The 20,853-nt window shown below is 38.1% G+C and overlaps 2 protein-coding genes across 4 annotated transcripts in view; one reads left to right on the forward strand and one right to left on the reverse strand.

Annotated features, from left to right (window-relative positions):
• Mtmr7 (myotubularin related protein 7) overlaps positions 1-6,947 on the forward strand; it is a 95,634-nt gene extending 88,687 nt beyond the window's left edge. Inside the window, exons 13-14 of the mRNA XM_032918585.1 lie at positions 894-1,020; positions 3,262-6,947. Of these exons, the coding sequence (XP_032774476.1) occupies positions 894-1,020; positions 3,262-3,624 (490 nt within the window). The 3' untranslated portion in view covers positions 3,625-6,947. The remainder of the gene's footprint in view (positions 1-893; positions 1,021-3,261) is intronic.
• Positions 6,948-8,652: 1,705 nt separating this feature from the next.
• The window catches only part of Vps37a (VPS37A subunit of ESCRT-I), a 31,872-nt gene continuing 19,671 nt past the window's right edge, over positions 8,653-20,853 (reverse strand). Inside the window, exons 5-12 of one of the 3 annotated variants that reach the window (XM_032918586.1) lie at positions 19,370-19,598; positions 17,354-17,424; positions 16,019-16,146; positions 15,878-15,936; positions 15,733-15,801; positions 11,429-11,572; positions 10,366-10,446; positions 8,653-8,987 (exon numbers count right to left, since the gene is read on the reverse strand). In XM_032918586.1, the coding sequence (XP_032774477.1) occupies positions 10,366-10,446; positions 11,429-11,572; positions 15,733-15,801; positions 15,878-15,936; positions 16,019-16,146; positions 17,354-17,424; positions 19,370-19,598 (781 nt within the window). In that variant the 3' untranslated portion in view covers positions 8,653-8,987. Of the gene's footprint in view, positions 8,988-9,366; positions 9,503-10,365; positions 10,447-11,428; positions 11,573-15,732; positions 15,802-15,877; positions 15,937-16,018; positions 16,147-17,353; positions 17,425-19,369; positions 19,599-20,853 lie in introns of those variants that run through there. The other 2 variants (XM_032918587.1, XM_032918588.1) reach the window with 2 other exon arrangements.

A 20,853-nucleotide genomic window follows, 5' to 3' on the forward strand; every position in this document is an offset into this window, starting at 1 on the left:
ATGCATTCCAGTGAAGATAGATATACTACATGCCTACTGCATGCGTTCCAGTGAAGATAGATATACTACATGCCTACTGCATGCTTCCCAGTGAAGGTATACTACATGCCTACTGCATGCTTTCCAGTGAAGATATACTACATGCCTACTGCATGCTTCCCATGGCATTCACTTCCGTCTTGTATCAAGGTCTGACACACCGCCTGTTCCATTCCTTAAGATGGTTTCAGTCCTGGTTACCACAGTATTATCTGACAGCACAGCAGAATATTAATTCTATATGAAAATGCCTGCATAGCTTGTGCAGAGTAGCACTTTTTAAGACTGATGGACATGCGCTGTGGTTATTTGTATCCCAGCTAATTCATTAATAGCTCATAACTAATAGTTAAAACTACATCACTGCAGCTCAGGCACTGTTCTCTGTGCTGCAGATAAGATACCTTGTCTCTGAGGCATTTTTTAATAGGCCTAAGGATACCCCCAGCATGACATTTGTCCCATTTGCATTCCATAGTGCTTTACTGTCTAGAATAGACTTAGTGAAAATGTAAATGTCAGTTTCTGTGGTTGCAATAAGGTCAAAGCTGTTGTAAGTTTAAAGGCCAGATTTTCTTTGCAGCAAGAATTCTAACTATAATCATAAGATCCTCAAGTCCACTGATAAAGTTTGCTTCTTATGAATGTTCTTAGTATTAATATAAAATTACTCTTCCTAAGAGAAGTTAACTACTCTAGAAGATACCAACCTGAAATTATTACTTTTAGTGGTTGCTTTTTCAACCTTGTAACTTGCTGTTGATTATTAATATAATAATATTGTTGAGCTGTGATACTGAAGACTTGGGATTGTGGGTTTTCAGACTGGGATATGTGCTATTCTTCCTTCTCAGGTTTTGGAATGGGATGTATAACCGCTTTGAAAAGGGGCTGCAGCCTCGACAGTCTGTTACAGATTACCTCATGGCTGTGAAGGAGGAGTCCCAGCAGCTGGAGGAAGAACTGGAGTCCCTAGAAGAAGTAAGAAGTCTTGCTATTGTTTATCTTTTCCTGTGCGCATTTCTTGAATATTACCTCAAGGAAGACCCTTAAGATCTAGAACATAAATACAGCACAAGCCATTTTTAAGTCAGTGGGTCAACACCTAGCCAATGAAGCCCAAACTGAAAACTGTTCAGTCATCTGTGTTAGTTTTTGTCTCACTTCAAGTTTGTAGAAATACTTTATTGGTCAGTACATTTTATTTTTCCCATCTTTCTCTCTCTCTCTCTAAGAAACAAAAAAAAAAAAGTTCATGAAAATGTGAAAAGGCAAAATTGGATACATTCAACTGAGTTGAAACCTGCTGCTCCATTTTAAAAATTACATATTAATACTGCATTAACATATAAATAGCTGAGATTGGCTATGCAGTTTTCATTACTGGACAGAGATGTTGTATTATACATAAATTCCTATTTCTTACTTGCTGTCTTCATCTTAGTATTATTCATTCTTCCCCATTCATCATAAACTCTACTTTAACATTTGCCCAAGAACTGGCTATAAATTCCTATTGTTTGGAATCTGTACTTTCAAGTTAGAATAAATGTTTTAAATAGAATGAGATGCGGCTGGAGATGGCTTAGTGGTTAAGAGCACCACTCTCAGAGAAGATCTGGGATTTGGTTCTCAATACCCGGTAGTGGCTCACAACTGTAGGTAACTACGTTCAAGGGCTCTGGTGCCTCTTCTAATCTCTGATGCACGTGGGGTACATACGTACATTCAGGCACACCACTGGAGCAGCAGCTCTGTGTTCATCAAGATCACTACTTTATAATGAGTCCTGGTGCCTGAGTGCAAGATCTTCCAATCCACATGGTCACATGACCCACGAGACCTTGGGCTAAAGAACAAACTTGGAGAAGTGAGATGAGCTGCAGATTAAACTTAGAGTTTTGGAGGCCAATTTATTTTTCACAAACACATCCAGTTTTCTAAATCTTAGGATCCTCCTTTTTTTGACAAAATTTTGACTGAAAATCTGTAAACTTTAGAAACAAGATATGTAGAATATCAAGAGTACCTTAATATTAAATACTGCTTTATTTCTTTAAAATAGCTAAAGTTTCTTAGCTCATCCTTCCAAGATTTTCCCATAATGCATCACAACTCTTTCTGTTCTTGTCTCCAGTGCTCCCATTTAACTCACATTTTCTGCTTCTTGCCTTTGTAGCGTTCTAACCGCCGCACAGTCTAGGTTCTGTGTTTTCAGTCTTGTTACAGGGCTTTCTGTGCTCTTTCCCTCAAAGCCATCTTCCCTTTCTGAAATATTGCAAGAGCTCTGCCCATGTGTTGCTCTCTCCATGTGTGCTATGCCTGCATCTGGATTCATTGTGTTCCTCTATGTTCCAGCACAGTTCTTCTGCACTAAAACTAAAAGCCCTTAGGAGTGCTTCTGCATGTGTAATGTTTAGTTTTCACATACTCCCCTACTTATATTAAAGGATACAGAGGTAAATGTGTCTGGAACAGCCCACAGTGCTCTGGTGGAGGAACAGTATTGCCATGAGTAAGTGTAATTGAGCCCTAAGGAGCAGTGAATTACTGATGCATGGACACAGGTGCATCGTGAGAGCAGAAGAGCAAAAGGGCACATATTATAAGAGATGGCACAAAATGCAGCTCTTGGGAGGGGGAATTAAATTGTGTACTTTGAAAGGATACATTTTCTATGGAGTCCTATTTGATGAGATAAATACCTCATTCTTACCTTACAAAAACATATTTAGGGGATGGAGAGGTAGCTCAACAGCTAAGAGCACAGACAACTCTTCCATCAGACCCAGGTTCAATTTTTAACACTCAAATGGCAGCTTACAATCGTAAAGGGATCTAACAGCCTCTTTTGACCCCCACAGGTACCAGGCATACACATGGTATACAGATTTATGTCCAAGCAAATATCCATATGCATAAAACAAATGTTTTAAAAATGAAAAAATTTAGAGTTAATGATGCAAATAATTATGTCAAATATATAGTCATTAAAAAGGTGTTGGGACTGCTTCCAGGCAGTGTAACCATATTGTATCGTTCACATTGGAGACAATCCGTCAGGGTGCTTACTAACATCCTTATCTGAGAGGTGAAAAAAGCAAGCCTCTCAGTTAATCTTGCTCTTAAGTTATCCTGGACTGGGAGGGAGTCAGTAAGACATGCAAATATATATGTAAGAATAAATTGTGAGTTTTCTTAAAGTTGTTATTTATTTTTTAGAGGCTGGAAAAAATTCAGAAAGTCCATTTAAATGGCACCAAAGTGAAGAGTAAGCAAAGTGAACCCAGCAAACACTCGGGGTTTTCTACCTCAGACAACAGCACAGCCAACACTCCTCAGGATTACAGTGGGAACATGAAGTCCTTCCCATCCAGGAGCCCCTCCCAGGGTGATGAAGATTCTGCTCTGATTCTAACCCAAGACAATTTAAAAAGCTCAGACCCCGATCTTTCAGTGAATAGTGATCAAGAGTCTGGGGTGGAGGATTTGAGCTGTCGGTCTCCCAGTGGTGGTGAGCATGCACCCAGTGAAGACAGCGGCAAGGACCGGGACTCTGACGAAGCTGTGTTTCTCACTGCCTGAAGTTTCCCTTTGGAGTTCCAAAGACAAACACTTTCAAATTAAGGGGAAAGTGCAATTCGTAATAAAAATGTTGAGAAATGGCAAGTTCCATCCAGAACCATGAAATTAGAGCTGCGAAAATGAACAAAAAATAACAATGCTTTATCAATAGCCAGTTGTTTTATCACAGTATAATAAAGACTGATCACCATTCCCAAGGCTCATCAGACTATGAAAATGATACTCACTACAAAGGACGTTTCTTCCCCTAAGGTTGTCCAGACAAGGCTTCCCTGGCACAGCATGTCTCTGCTTCTAAAGCCCTCCTTTCTTGTCTCTCATACCTGTTAATGTTTGCAGTTTTCTTTTCACTTCCAGATATGGTTTGCGTTCAGAGACATTTGACATTTCCTTCTGCCTTTACCCATATTTTAAAATATAAGTACTGAATACCTCTTTCTGTTAATAAATATATTCCTAAAAAGCTTTGAAATTAATCTCTTGAGTATGATAATCATTTTATTTTACCCCTCTGGAGTATCTTCTGCTTCTCAAAAATGTCTTTCTTTAACATGAATGTAATACCTAATAACGCAGTAACCTCTCTCATTTTCTCCATCTCAAATCTGAGTCCAGACATCTCTTAGCAACCTTTCACTACTATTTCAGATATTACACTTACCAAACCGTGAGGCACACCAACCTGATTCCAAATTACAACACTTTAAACTCAGTAGGTAATAATACATCAGCAAGGGTCAAGAACTAGGGAATTTGCTGATCATGTAGTTACTGTCCGCTTACTGTGATAAGACACCACAACCAAGGCAACTAGAATAAAGAATTTATTTGGGCTTACAGTTTCAGAGGGTTAGAATCCACGGCCACCATGGTGGAAGCATGGCAGAAGCCAAGCAGGTATGGCATTGGAGCGGTGGCTGACAGCTCACGTCTCGAGACGTAACCAAGAGGCAGTGAGAGCTAACTGGAAAAGGCATGGGCTTTTTGAAAATTTAAAGGCAGCTCCCAGTAACATACCCCCTCCAACAAGGCCACACTTCCTAATCTTTCCTAAACAGCTCCACCAACCAGGAACAAAGCATTCAAATAGATGAGCTTTTGGGGGCCATCTTCGAACCCCCAACACATCTGCTAAACACAGGGAATAAAGGTTATAACACTTTTCATTTTACAAATTATATAGAAAATTAACGCTTTCTGTAACATTAGCAATATCTCATGACCATGGACTACTGAATGGCATTTCTGAAGTTTCTGTTAAAATACATTTAAAAAAGGATTTGAATTACGCGTTTGATCTGAAAACTCTTAATGGAGAAATATTGCTGTGTTTGAACACTGAAATGTTCTTATGATTTTGCAATATAAGTACATTCTAATAAAGAGATACATTTTAGTTTTTTTTATAACAGTATTTTAAAGTGTGAAAATTTTTTATCAGATAATGTATTCAAATTTTTTGGAAATAGAGATACAGTAATAAGAAAGGACAAGATACTGAAGACCTAGTGTGAGTCATACACACATATCACATAGTGTCATACAATATATAGTATTCACATTTGAAGACAGAATGACTTTAATATACTAAAGGCCTGTAGTATAAAAATATTGTTAATATAAAAATAAAGCAAGTATAATGCCTTTAGATGTTAAATTGAGCATTTTCTGTTGGAAAGTTTCCCAATTAAGCATAAGGAACATTTACTCATTTCCTATAGAATATCTAATAGCTAATAAAAATAAAGACATGGGATGTAGTGGGTATGGCTTTTACAGCTTTAAAACATGAATCACTTCTTTTTCCTTTTTTTTTTTTTTTTTTTAAAGATAACATCTGACTGTGTAGCCCTGGCTGACCTCAAAACTCAGGGATCTTCCTGCTTTTGCCACTTGAGTGTTGGCATTAAAGGTGTGTGTCATCATGCCTGGCTTTTTTGACATTTTTATAGTACCTGCTCTTAGAAATATTGCTGCCTAAGTTTTTATAGTAGACAGTAGGTCCACAACAACAAAGAAAAAACATCATCTATGGCAAACTGGGACTATGTATGTATTTTAAATTATTACTTTTTAATGTGACACCTTCAACATCAGAGCCACACCCTTTTTGTTCCCTTCATCCTTTTACAAGACATAATTTAGGTATGTGTCCACGGAGTCTTTTTTTTTTTTTTTTTTCTTTTAACAAATCAACACTAAAGCTAGATACATGCTTACTGTTGCCTCTCTTTTCAGAGTCCCTGAATAAATCATGGCCAATTCAACTAAAAATCTCTAGTACTATATGTTCATTCTAAATGAAACTTCAGTCATGAAGTGTTTTATTATTTAAGGTAGAGTTTCAGAGAATACGTCAATATATAACTGACTCAAGACATTACTTCCTGACCAGTAATAGTTATAGCTCAAGTGACTTATTACTTAGTAGCACTAAAGAATGTTGATCATGTTTGAACAAGTCATTTGACAATTGGAAACTTCCTGAAGTGAGAGGACAGAACAACAGGCGTCCGGCCTCCCTCTACCTTGTTTGTAACAAGGGCCTCGGTTGCTGCCATTCTACCCACTAGGAAAACTGGTCTGAAAGCTCCCTGGAATGAATCTCTCACTCTCCTCTCCTGTGTAGGAGTAATGGAATTAGTTACAGACCTGTTCCACCATGTACCAGGTTTTTATACAGGTCCTGAGGATTTGAACTTCGGTACCTCATGACACACAGGTTAGCACCGAGCACCTCCCCAGCCCAAGTTTTCATTCCTTAAGAGGATGCAGGTCAGCTAGTAGAGTGCCTTCCTCACAGGCATGAAGCTGAGCCCAGTCCCAGGCTCCACATGAACTGGGGTTGGTGATACAAGCTTAGGCTCCTAGCACTCAGGAGGTGGAGGATCAGGACCAGGTCGTCCTCAGCTACATCAAAGTTAGAGGGCAGTCTGGGTTAGAAACTCTGCCTTAAAAGAACAGAAAGCACAAGCTTAATCTATTCTTTCTCCTACAACAGAATCTTAGCTGTCCTTTAATTTAAATATATAAACTGTGGTCAAACAACCTTTGTTCTATATTGTGTTAATTTATTCTGAAATCTACACCCAACTTTGACTTTACTGACTTAGTACTGTCCACCTGTAACTATCTTTGACAAATTCTACCCTGGTAGTCTAGTAATTCCTAAGCTTTCCTTTACAGTCTTCCATACTATACACTAAAGTAAAATCTGAACATGTGCTTTGGTATTCCTATCTGTAGCCAAGTTTTACAAAAAAGAAATATGGTATAAAATTACAACCATGTACTGCCTCCTGCAAATAAAGAACTCAAATTTACACTGGCATATTCACAAGTAATAACATATCCGAACTAGTTGGTCAACTTGTTATATATGTGCAAGCAACTGTGTGGTCAAATGTCTTGGTTTAATGTTTGGATTGTAAAGAGGCTATCTGAACTTTGAAGGAGAAATTATGCTTCCTTAACTGACAATGAAACTTAGATAATTTAAGTTTAAAGCATGCCCTGGCCTGGGTAAGCAAGTGTGTGTGTGTGTGTGTGTGTGTGTGTGTGTGTACACGTGTGTGTGCGCATACTCGAGCTGTCTCTGCGTAGTCTTTCTACAATGCTGGAGGTGTTTAGCAGATACTTAATAAAGAAGGCCTGCAATGTGTCTCTTATTCTGGGACACCTCTGGTTGTTAAGAAAGCAACTAGACTATGACTGGCAAATTGTCTACTGACCACAGTGACTGCTGGGAATATTAAACACTAACACCAGTACACTCAGAAGTCTTTGAATGCCCCCGAGTAGATCACAAATGTGAAACATTACTCCACAAGTTATCTCACCTACATCTGTATCAGGTAACAAGGTTAACCTTTGCCCGAGGACTAAGTAGACACCCTTAATAATAGTGCCAGGAAGACAGGCGGTTACAGTGGGATAGCCAGCATTGGGTCTTACAGTCCATGTAAATAAATCTCCCACAAACATGAAAAAAAAATTTTTTCAGTAAGAAAATATTTGCTTTTCTTAAAACTCTAGTCCCAAAACTCTGTAGAGTAAGAAAAATGAAGACAAGACAGTCCAATGTGTGCAGGCTCTGGAATGACAGTCACAGACTGAAACTGAGCAATTACGTGTTCGGGGAGTCAGTGATTTAGATCCTACCTTACCAGCCCCAGGTATGTAGTTACTCATTTTCTTCTTTAGTTCTGTGACAAAACACAGAAACATTGCTGAATATATCTATGAATCAGAAAATTAAATTCATTAAAAATTAAGACTGAACATTACTTGTTATTATAAAGCTTCTTAGGAAAAAGAAATTTAAAAAATATTAAGTCAAAGTATTAAAATTTTACTGTTTTTCTCTAAATTTACCATTTCTTAACAAAAGGTTTTATTTTTTTTTTTTTTTTACATTTGGAATATAAAAGGAGTATCATTTAACCAAAATTCATATATACTTATTTATTTTTAGTTAGCATGAAAGTTTGTATTGTAGTGGTTTAAATGAAAGACAGTTTTAAAATAAATAAAGTATCTATTTATGAGATGAATGCACCTGTCTGTAACCCTGTACCGGGGTGTGTGTGTGTGTGGGGGGGGAGCACAAGTTTGAGGCTAGACTGGGCTACACAGTACAACCCTGTTCCAGATCAAAATAAAGCCAATGTATTTACCTGTATTGCTCCCTAAATGTATCTTTAGTCTGAAAGTGAGACTGTAAGAAAGTAGATTCTTCTCTTATTTACTGCAGGTACTGTAGGTTGCTGTCTTGAGATGGCGCCTTGGCAGGACTGCTGTTTCCTGACAGTGAGTATCTGAAAACAAACTGCTCTGGACAGTTTCATCATCTGGAAAGAAAGATGTACGGTTGTGTGTGTGTGTGTGTGTGTGTGTGTGTGTGTGTGTGTGTGTGTCTCAGAGGGTGGGGTACATGACTTTTTCATAGCTGAAAATATGTTTTGAAAGAAGGCTGACAGGAAAAGAATTTAATAACCACTCTTGATAAAGAAATGAGGCAGCTTCAAGTTAAAACTAAAAATGTAAATCAGTAGTTTTATAAAATATTAAAAACTAGCTAGAATTACATGCATATATGTTTAATCAGGAATAGCAGAGGAACTTAAATACAGGATTTGTCAACAATAAACATCTTTAGTGCAAATAGTGCAGAAAATTTTCTCAAAACAAATATAGCAATCATTCTAATCTATACAAAATCAGTCTCAGGTGCATATATACTCTATAGGCATCTGGATGTCAGCCATGGTCATAAAAGGCCAATTCCTAAGTCATAAATAGAAAACAATGTGCTTAGGTTTGTGTCACATTTCTTTCTTGATAGTTCATGTTCTCAGGAAAATCTGAAATGAAAAAAATTTCAAATTTAAGATTATAAATACTCATTTCTTTATATTGTCTTCCTGTTTAGATATTATAACTGGGAGGGAACTCGATATTGACTGGGAGGGAACTTGGTTAGGAAAAGATTTCAGCGTGTCCCTTTCAATAATCTATTTGTACTTCTGGGCTGGGTGTGAATACAAACAGTATAAAAATTAGCTCAACTTGGAAATTAAAATATAACACTATTCAGAAGTGACAGTAATGGAATAAAAACTAGAGATAAGAAATGCCTATTACCTCATCCCTTTTCAAAAGAATCCCCCATGCTCATCCTTGAAGTCTACTCCTTCAGCCTGGACGGCTGCATGCGGGTGATTCGTCCATCTCTCCTAGGGATCTGTACTGCAACTCAAGACTCTCAGTATATGCCCGCTGCTGTGGCTGATGGGTGACTAAGGAAAAGGGCTGGTGATGTAGGTCGGTTTTAGAGTGCTTGTTGAACACATGGAAAGCAATGGGTCTGATCCCAACACTACAAACAAAAATCAGACTTGATGCAGATATGAGAAACAGCCAGAGAAAGATTTGTTTTGGTTATTAAGTGGCTTCCAGTATGTCTCAGGAACTGCACTATACTTCCCTTATTTTGACTCTGTAGTAACTCTGTATTCTCCTTCTGTAACAAGCTCTTATTTAAGATTCTGGGGTTTGTGGTGTTTTAAAGAGAAGTACCCCCAACAGTCCTTGGTAGCTGATCACCTGGTGCTGTCTTGGGAAGTGGTACAGCCTGGCTTGTCAAGTCACTATGGGTGGGCTTTGAGAGGTCACAGCACACTGTATTAATAGTCTGCTCTCTGCTTTATGTTTGTGGTTAAAGATGTGATCTCTTAGCTTGCTGCTCCAGCTGTCTGATGCTAAGCCTCCCTCACCATTATGGACTCTCCCTTACCAACCACAAACACAAATAACTTCTATCTATACGATACCTTGGTCATGGTATTTTATCACAGCAAGAGAATACAGGACAGGATTTTCTTCTATAAACAAGACACTCCTAAAATCAGTAGGGAGGAGAAGGAAAGGAGCTTGAGGGCTAGAAGACCATGGATGAGAAGATGATGGTAGAAGGAAGAGCATGGCTGTAAGCTAACCTTAGGAGAAATGCAAACTCTTGGTAAGGATACAGCAGCACTGAGAAAATAGCTAAAAGGCACCTACTGATATAGGCTTACTTACATGTTAATGTTTAAGATATAACTGTCAGTATTTTTAACAGTCAATGACATAATGATAGAATCATGTTAACAGCAGTGAACAGGCACTATTAAGAGCTATTCAGGTAAAGCACATTTGTACAATATATTGCCTTGAGATACTAGCTAGAAAAGCACTTACCTAGAGAGGAGCATGGAACTGGCTGTGCATGGCTATCACCTGGTGAAGCTTCTCTTCTTTAGCTCTTCTACAGTGGCAAATCTAGAAGATAAATTATTTAAAATACCAGTCACTTTTCCAACTACTTCCAACACTGAGACAGAATTCCAAGAATATTTTGTTAACATTCCTTTAGCTTTTTCACATTTAAGGTAGCTAGTAATTCCTCAGAATTTAGGAGGAACCTAGAAGAATATTAAGGTTTATTTGAAAAGTCTTTGACTGTAAACTTTCCTAATATTAAACCTTGATTAATTTCAAAACCTGTGCTTTTAAAAAAAAAACTTAAAGAACTAAACTTTGCTCTTGTTAACTATGGAAGATTAACAAACAAACTTCAGTGTAACTATACAGAAAAGAATGGATCAGAAACCAATTTCTACTAATACTATAAACAAATTACTAACCATCTCTGAATTTTGTCTCTAATGAAGAATGAAGCTCATAAAATCTGCCCTGTCTTCTTTAACAGCCACATGCACAGAAGCATACCCTCTCACAAACACACCCTACACAAACATTTCATAAAACTTTCTAAATAACAAAGATGACTCTTCCAGAGATATTGGGTAAATATTTAGGACTATTAAATATTTAGCATCAAATTGTTAAGCAGATTTTTCTCCCTTGGATACAATGGAAACACCAGAATAGAAGCTGTTCAACAAAGTTCTAAACAGTATTTAAATTATTATTTTTTAATGTCTGTAAGTTATTATATATTTAGACAACTTAAAAAAGATTGTTTGCAGAAAAATAGTACAGTTGATTTGCCAGCTCCTGCTCAATGATTCAGTTGTTTCTGAATGAGAACTATCACTTGATTTCCCTGCTTGTGTACTCAGAACTAACAGGTTTAAAGCGACAGTAGAGTCCTGCTTTCCTTCCCCAAAGGGGCTTTTCAGATTCCTCTCAGTACTCAAAACTCCAGCTTGGTTAGGTGCAAATGATTTTTACTTATGCACACACTTAAATATTTTGATATTATGTTGTCACTCATCCTCAATTGAAGAGTATTACATACTGTTCTCTTTTCCTTGAAGCTATTGAGAAAATCATCTATTTCAGTTTTTCCCTCCAAGAAATCTTCGGCAATATTATCAGACTCTTCCTCAGCCTCATGTGCGGCCACTTTCAATCTTGCCTGTAGGGCACTTGCACTACAACTCTGTGAAGAGAAAAAATCAGGCAATGCATTAGTCTATAATTATCAGATGCACTGTAGAGGGGAAATGAAAAGCAATCTTCACATGGGTCTTCAGCATTGGCTGTTTGGACAGATTCTGCCTTAGCTAGGGTTTCTTCTCTCACTGTAATGAACCACAGGACAGAAAGCAAACTGGGGATGAAGGGTTTGTTTGGCTTACAGTTCCACATCACCATTCATCACTGGAGAAGGTTAGGACAGGAACTCGAACTGGGTAGGAACCTGGAGGCAGGAGCTGATGCAGAGGCCATGGAGGGGTGCTGCTTTTGGTCTGTTTCTCATGGCTTGCTTAGCCTGCTTTCTTATAGAGCTCCAGGACTGTACCACCCACAATGGGATGGGCTCTACCCTATCAATACCTGATTAAGAAAACGTACTACAGACTCATACACAGCCCAATCTTATGGAGGTATTTTCTCAATTGGGCTCCTTCCTCTCTGATAACTATAGCTTGTGTCAATTTGACCTACAATTAGCAAGTACAGATACTAAACACAAATCACAAATTGTAAAAGTATAAAAATATATAAATGAGAAACTGAAAGACCACTGTTCTAGACAGTTTGGAGTTACATCACTGTGACAATACCTACTCAGATGACCCAATGATCCCCTCTCCTTGTATTCCTGTTCTTGTCTGTCTTTGTTAGGTTACAACAACAATGATAACGCAAAGGATCTTCAAAAATCAATGCAATGTCATACAGCCCAAGAGTCTTTCATTGAAAGAAAGAAGTATCCTAACATTCAAATGACATCCTATCTGGGTTGACAATGCTCCCTCCAAGAACCAAAGACTACCTAACCAGAAAAAAAAAAAAAAAATCAAACACTAGGCATGAGAAAGCCTCTTGATTTGTTGCTCAGAGTTGCCCAAGAGATGCCCCAAACACTACAGGCTTTTGCTATTGCCCTTGGTTGCCATCCAGAGGTGGACAGTCAAGTCCTTATTGCTGAAGACAGCATGTACTTCAGACACAAGGCCTTAAGTCCACCATAAAGACTAGCTTTCATGGTATGAGAAAGCACCACACAAACTTGTGAAGATGAGAGGCAATCACAGTTCTACGCAGCTATGATGCCTATGAACTACAGTAATGACAAGCGTGTCATGATAACTCAAAGTGCAGTAGCAACATGCACACCTTGGCAGTAACCATTACCTTCTAGTAGGATGTTAAGACCTGCTTGACAAAGGGGGAAATCATGCCTGTGACAGGGAACCTAGCCAACTACACAGGGCTGGTGAAGTCGTGAATCTTAAAGAACCTACAATCACTTTATTAATCCAGCATAATCTTAATCCACAGATGAGCTGTCCTCGCCCCTCATCAAGAAAACTTTTCTTTGTAACATATCAGAAAGACAAATACAGAAAACCACAACTAATCAAAACACAGAGTTGTGGAACCCAGTCCAAACAGATACAAAACAGCTCCTGGAGCTAAGGCTCAGGGAACATGGGAAGACTGGAAGAGCCGGAGGACCAGGGAGTTTCCTGTGAGGTTCTGTCTCCTCGTGATGTCAGAAGTTAGTCCATAAAGTATCACAGACATATCTGTTGGTTTTCTGGAGGGTTTTGGTGTTTTGTTTTGTTTTGTTTTGTTTTTTTGTTTTGTTTTTTGAGACCTCTGTAGCTCTGGCCATCTTGGAACTCACTCTGTAGACCAGGCTAGACTCAAATTCAGAGATCAGCCTACCTCTGCTTTCCAAGTCTGTGGATTAGAGGCGTATGCCACCACCTCAGGCCAGTTTTTAAGTATTTCAAGAATCACCTCAAGAAATTCTTAAAGAAATGTCCAGGGGCAAGAAAAAAAGCGCAAGCTCAACTGTGCTGGCAGCAGGGACGCAGCTGAGGCCTTACGTATGCTCGGTAAATGTTCCAGGTCCCAGCCCTGAAACAGAGCTCTTTATAAGACATAGACATTTTCTCTGAGATGAGTTTGCTACTTTCTCGTTTGCTCTTTATAATCCACTCGCAACGCTTGTACTGTTGTATTATACATGTGTTCTTTAAAAAATTCACTTTCACTTTTATTTTTATTACTTATCAATTTTAAATATATTTGAATGTGAACATTTTTCTCTATGAAATGTTTTTGCATAAAAATCTTTTTAAAATATTTCTAGCAATTAACTGATTTTTACACTTTGTTCTAAAACTCTATGTGTCTGTAGCATTTTCCTATACTCTGTATGACAGGATCTTTATGAAGTTTGATATAAAGGATCAAGGCTATTTCTCATTGGATTCTAAACTGATAAACAATTATGTAATTTGTGAATCCTGAAGTTTTTCTAGTTATTGGTCACATACACGAATCTATTTTGGACCTGCAGCCTGCTCCATACAACTATTTTCCATCTTCCTACAAAACTTCTGTATCATTTTAAATGACATTTCACAGAATACTTTGCTATTGATGAAGCATGTTTTTCTCATTCCTTTTTTGTTCAATTCTTCCTGACTGCTTTAATCCATTCAGATTTTTTTAACTTATCAAATAGAATTTGTCTCATGTATTTGGGAGCTAGTTGGGATAAAGACAAATTATCACTTTTAAAATTATACTAATACTCTACAAAGAACTATAGATAATGAAATAAACCTAGCAGTAGGGTAAGTGGTCCTCTGCAGGGAAGAACACAGCATTAGTTGTCCAATGCCAAACAGTAAGCCCTGAAAGCCTACACAGAAATAATATATATGAACTCAGGTAATATTTAGGGATATATATTCTTATGCACGAATATAAGAATATAAACACATGTATTCATGCAATAACAACTGATTAAGAAGAAAGGCCTTGCATCCGAAGAAGAGTAGAAAGAAGGATGTAGGAGTATCCAGTGCTTTTCAACCTTCCTAATGCTGTGACCATTTAATGCAGTTCCTCACGCTGTGCTGACTCCCAACCATAAAATGATTTCATTGCTATTTTATAACTATAATTTTGCCACTGCTATGAATGATAATTTAAGTGTCCCATATGCAGGACATCTGACATGCAACCCCTGTGGGGGTAGTGATTCATGGGTTGAGAACCACTGGTTTAGACACAAGAGAAGCAAGGATGCTGTAATGAAAATACAACCTCAAATACTAACAAAAAGAACAGTAGGCAGACATGTGTAAAAATGAATGTAGGGATGTTTGGTGACTATTGGAGGAATACACGGATGCACATTACAAATCAAAGGCAAAATTAAAATGTTTTTAAAACTAAGAGAATGCTAGGAAACCCTACTCAGTTCTTCCCTTCTATAACTATGAAGCTACAACAAAGAAAGTTGTGAATGGTCTTGAAAAACACTGTATTTCATTGATGACAAGGCTTGTGAGTTTTTTCACACCCAAATAGTATTCATTTCTCAAAACCAAACAACCCAATCAAACAATGGGGTAGAGAACTAAACGGAGAATTCACAACAGAGGAATCTCTAACAGCTGAGAAGCACTTAAAGAAATATTTAAAGTCCTTAGGGATAAGGGAAATGAAAATCAAAATGACTGTGAGATTCTACCTTATACCAATTAGAATGGCTAAGATCAAAACCTCAGGCAACAGCACATGTTAGCGAGGATGTGGAGAAAGAGGAACACTCCTCCATTGCTGGTGGAATTGCAATTTAACATCTGTTAAATTTTTAAAAACATATTTGGGGGATTAATTGGAAATATTCAACTTTTAATTTATATTCTGAAGAATCAAATCTTATTAATACTCTTTCATTCCACTCATATTCTATGCTGTTCTAACAAGAAAATGTAAGTAGTCTCTTAAGGGAAATAAATTATTAACTACAATGTTTCTTGCCACAGTAAGCTATAAAGATTACATCCCCTATTTTATTTTTAAAGATTATTTTTCATAAGCAGAAGTCTAATTTTTTAAATTATACTTAATCTAAAATATCTTTTTGTTACTAGGTTTTGTTACTAGGTTATATTACTTTCCTAATTCCCTGGGGTTTTCCTTCCTTTTGGGATTGGGAACTAGATAAACTCCGCGTGGACAAGCTCTGTGTGCTTACAGGTGTCAGCTTTCGAGTGAGCACAGGCAGGGCCAGCACCTGTGGATGACAGCTCCCCAGGGACAGAAAGAACTAGCCAGTCCTACCTCGCTGAGTTCATGCTGCCTTTGCATCTTCTTTTCAAAGGTAGATTTCATTTGTATAAGTAATTCATACTAAAAGAAAACATAAAATGGCTGTTTAATTTGATTTTGAAGCGTAAAAATGTCTTCAAAATGATCAGAAACTCACCTTATCTAAGACGGCCTGCCTTTTGGTTTCCAGGCTATGCTCCAAAAGGAGATTTTTTCCTAGAAGACAAATCTCTGCTTATTTCCCAGCACAGATCACATTTTTCTCAGGAATTATGAATTAGAGCAGAGGGAGACATACTTGCTAATTCCTCGATACTTTTTACTAGGTCTTCCTTGTCGGTAATAATTTGTTTTAGTTGAGGCAACATCAGAAACTGTTCTAGTAATACCTCCTCCTGTTCATTCATGTCTGTGAGCTGTGACACACTAAAGACACAAAAGAAAAAGCAATTATTAATAAATATTAGTCAACTGGTTTCTCTCCATGGCAATAAATGTTCACAATGTTCTAGCTTAACTTGTGTGATGAGTATTTTTATGTGACAGAAGCTAGAGTCATCTGAGAGGAAGAAACCTCAACTGGAAAATGCCTGTAAGAGTAGGCTTCAGGTAAGCCTAGAAGGCATTTTCTTAGTTAGTGATTGATGTGGGAGGGAACTCAGCAAGCAAGGTGCAGAGAGCAAGCCTGAGTCACATGCAGGGACCCAGCAGAGGGAGATAGAGGAGCACAGCAGGAAACAAGAGGGCACCATGGGGTTGGCTACAAGTATGGAGACTGTGCACTATTTCATTCCTCCTTCTGAGGTTCTCATGTTCTCATAAGTTTTTATAGTAGGGAAACTTTTCGAAAGGAGAAAGGAAAGACAATTCTTTATAAAGTAGCCTTGTTCTCGGAGCCCCAGCCAGCGTCGTACGGCACAGTGGGCCCTGCTGCGGAGCCTGCACTCCTGACACGTTATTGTCATGTCTACGGTGAACTGAAGCAAAGGAAGCCCAACCTCATGTCCTAAGTCACAAGACTGCTCACAGGCTTCACTCTGCACAGTCCTGGTAGAATATATTCTAACAACATAAAATTCCAAATTATTCTTAATTGCATCCAATAGCCTTAATACTAGCAGCATCATGGATATTATAAATCCTTAGTGGGTACACGGGGTGCCCCACCAAGTGGAAAGGCCATAAAATGTTTTATCCATGGTGCATCTTATGTTCTATGAACAACAGTATCTTAAACTTGAATTCTGCCACTATAAATCTGAATAAAATTTTGGCTTCTAATGACATGTTTTTAATATATTATGATAACTTTAGTGTACTCATCTATACACATTAATCTACTAAAGAAACAATGAAAGACCTATTTTGAAATTATCAAAATCTAACACTTTCACCAAAAAATTATCAAAGACTGCAAGTCACATGAGAGAAAAGAACTTTTGTTACCTTGGTAATCATGACATTTAGAATAATCCCTAGGTACAGGCCAGTCATGACAACTTATCAGACGAAAGCTGACTATACTTTACCCACTGACACAACCACAGAAACGGAATAAATCATTTTATTTAATTTGACTATGAAACTATAAATAAAACAGACAAGACCATCTTTATTCTTCAATTTTTTTTACCTTAGTTCTGAAAGTTCTGGAAATGCATCAGGAATATCCGGCATCTTATAACCAAAACCATTTTGGTTAATCTAAAGAAGATTTTTAGAGAGTGTTAGATCTGAGCTGTACTTCTGACTGCCCGCATTTCTAACTGTCAAGTACTCATCCAGCAGTGCTTTTACTACATCTCTCGTGCACATCCATCTCTGCACATCACACCAACACACATCTCTCTGGACGTTTATTCAGAGTTTACACGTTACGATGGAAGGAGTGGGTCTTAGAAGACCCTGGATTATTAGCCTGTGTGGAAATATATGATTATAAAATAACTCTCTATGAGCAATTGTAACAGGTATAGAGAATTATCTGTGGGTTTCATACACGTAAATGAATATACTTCATTCAAATAAAGACATGAAGCATAAATTAGTAAACTACCAGCACTGAGTAGCTACATATTTAAGTTAAAAAAAATAGGACGGATGAAGAACATAGTACCAATTTGAATATTTATGGCTTTTTTATTAGGACACTCCAAATTTTCCCCTAAATTTTTAAAAAATATTAATAATAGTTTTTGTTGCTGGACAAAATGACCCATGAGTTTAATCCCAGCACTGAGGAGGCAGGGGCAGCAGATCTATCTCTGTGACTTCTAGGCCAGCCTGGTCCACAGAGTGAGTTCCAGGACAGCCAGAGCTACTCACTGACCCTGTCTCAAAAAAAAAAAAAAAAAAAAAAATGATAGTTTGTTTATAATCTTTATTAACATAGTGATGAAAGATTTTGGAAAAGACAAAATTCACACAGGTTTGTATTTTTAATGATTATAAAATTTAAAATTGGTTATGTTGAACATATGTGTATACACATACATATTTATATATATTTGTATGTGTTTCTGTATGTGCATATATGAGTATAGGAGCAGGTATGTGTGAAGGCCAAAGTTCAACACTGGGTGGTTTTTTTTTTCTCTTTTGACATGGGTTTCTCATTCAACCAAGAACTTGGTAATCATTACATGTAGAGTAATCCCTAGGTATAGACTAGTCTAACAACTTACTGGCCAAAACTGATTTATACCACTTACCATGCTAAAAGAACAGTGAAACACTTTTAAATCATTTTATTTAATTTGAATATGAAACTATAAAATAAAACAGATAAGACCTTGTTTATTCTTTGTATTGTTTACCTTAGTTCTGAAAGTTCTGGAAATGCATCAGGAATGTCTGGCACCTTATAACCAGGAAGGAATTACCATGCCTGGAACTTTAAGAAAGATGCCAGAGATCTGAACTGAGTTCCTTGTGCTTGCACAACAAACAGTTTAATGCTTGAATCATTATGCCAGCCTCCAAATCCACAGATGTAGTTTAAACACAAAATAATGGTTTTTTGGCAACTGCTACCAGCCTTACTTATAAACATATATATTTTAAGCCAATACAATGCTGGAAGCCTTGAGCATGCTGCAATAAATCCTCTTTGATCTGATACTCTGGTATAATCCAATCTTGTGCCTTTCCAGTAAATCCTACTTGCCGGCCAGCCAGATGTGCTACAGGCAAGTTTACAAACGTGCCACCTGGCATATAGCACAAGGCCTCTGTCAGTGTTTTCCAATCACATAGTGCTTTTATGTAACCTCTTGTTATCCTCAAAATGTTATACCCATCTTTAAAAATCTGGCTTCAAGCATAAATTCATCAGTCATTTATCTGCATCATTTTCCACTGAGCAACTATTATGCGCACAGTAGGAAGCACTGGGGATAAAATAAAACACTGGAATGATCATTCCTTCTACTTTGGTTTCTGGAGGCAGTGACCTCAATTGCCTCCCACAACTCTGGACTGTCTCTAGAAACTTTATGCACAAGTCCTCCTTGGTTTCTTCTGAGTTTATTATCTGAGACGACAAATATGACTTCATCTTTTATGCCTAGCTTAGTAGACAGACTAATAAAAACTAGCTGACCAAACACCTACTTCACAGGTACAAGACACAGACTCCAGAGTTACCGACCGATGCTGAAGATTCTGTTGTGGGAACTGGTAATGGCAGACTTGAAAGGATGCCAAATGAAGGCGCCACAGGCTTGGCTGCAGTGTAACTTGTGGTTGAAGAAGAAACAGTGTCAGCTACAGACAAAGACGTGATGCTCCTGCTAGCAGCTTCTTGTGGAGGGTAGGAAGGAAGAAATGGAAACCCCTGAGAAGGGTAAGGAGGCATCCCACCTGGATTACTATACAGGCTGAAGAGAGAAAGAAAAGAAGAGCATTAGGTAGGGTTAGGAGTCAGTCATCCCTAAAGCGTCCTGAGTAACAGTGGTTATACATTTCCATACATGGAGATTTCTTTTGGCAAGTGGATTTTATAATTAAACTAAATTATTTCAGTCATAAACTATAAGCACTTCAGAAAAAGTGTGGTTTCTATGAAAAGAAGGAATGAGCTAGAAAGCAACCAATCCCAATGCTCTCTGTAAAATCTATCAGAAGTCATATTGAGTTGTCAGTATTCCAGTGACATCACTTAGTCCTGTTTCTTTATGGAGAGGATTTAATCCAGAAAATTTACTCAAGTAGATGCTAAATGGGTTTCGATGTTGAGCAAAAATCTATCTTAAAGTTGAGGTTCTTTTTTTTTTTTAAGAGATTTTAAATACTACAAACAAATTTTTATATAAACACAAATGAGTATTTTAAAAAGGAGCAAATCATTATTTACCTTGGACTTAGAGGGTAGGATAGACAGTATTTATTTTAGCAGGATAGCTTAAAATTAACATTTTTCTCCTTAAAAGTGAGAAGCTGGCTTCAATGGCCCACACCCTTGATCACAGCACTAGATGAAACAAAGCATACTTCCAAGAGTTCAAAGCCATCCTGACTGTACAGTTAGTTCTAGGCCAGACAGGGGCATGTAGGGACACCTTCACTCAAAAAATAAACAAACAAAAAATTGAGAAGTCCAATTATACAAGAATGAGGAGTATTTCAGGCCTAAATGAACACTGAAAAAAATGACATAAATACATACATTTGAGCCATCTACCTCTGGCCCCCACACATACGTGCTCATGTACCTGCATGTATACATGCACACGCACACTGTACTGGCTGGTTTTGTGTGTCAACTTGACACAGCTAGATTTATCAGAGAGGAAGGAGCCTCAGTTGAGGAAATGCTGCCATGAGAGGAGGAGGAGGAGGAAGAGGAGGAGGAGGAGGAGGAGCAGGAGGAGCAGGAGCAGGAGGAGCAGGAGGAGCAGGAGGAGGAGGAGGAGCAGGAGCAGGAGGAGGAGCAGGAGGAGCAGGAGGAGGAGGAGCAGGAGGAGCAGGAGGAGCAGGAGGAGGAGGAGGAGGAGGAGGAGGAGGAGGAGGAGCAGGAGGAGCAGCAGGAGGAGGAGGAGCAGGAGGAGCAGGAGGAGAGGAGGAGCAGGAGGAGCAGGAGGAGCAGGAGGGGAGGAGGAGGAGGGGAGAAGGAGCAGGAGGAGGAGCAGGAGG

This window comes from Rattus rattus, chromosome 13 (assembly GCF_011064425.1).
Source record: "Rattus rattus isolate New Zealand chromosome 13, Rrattus_CSIRO_v1, whole genome shotgun sequence".
Lineage (NCBI taxonomy): Eukaryota > Metazoa > Chordata > Mammalia > Rodentia > Muridae > Rattus > Rattus rattus.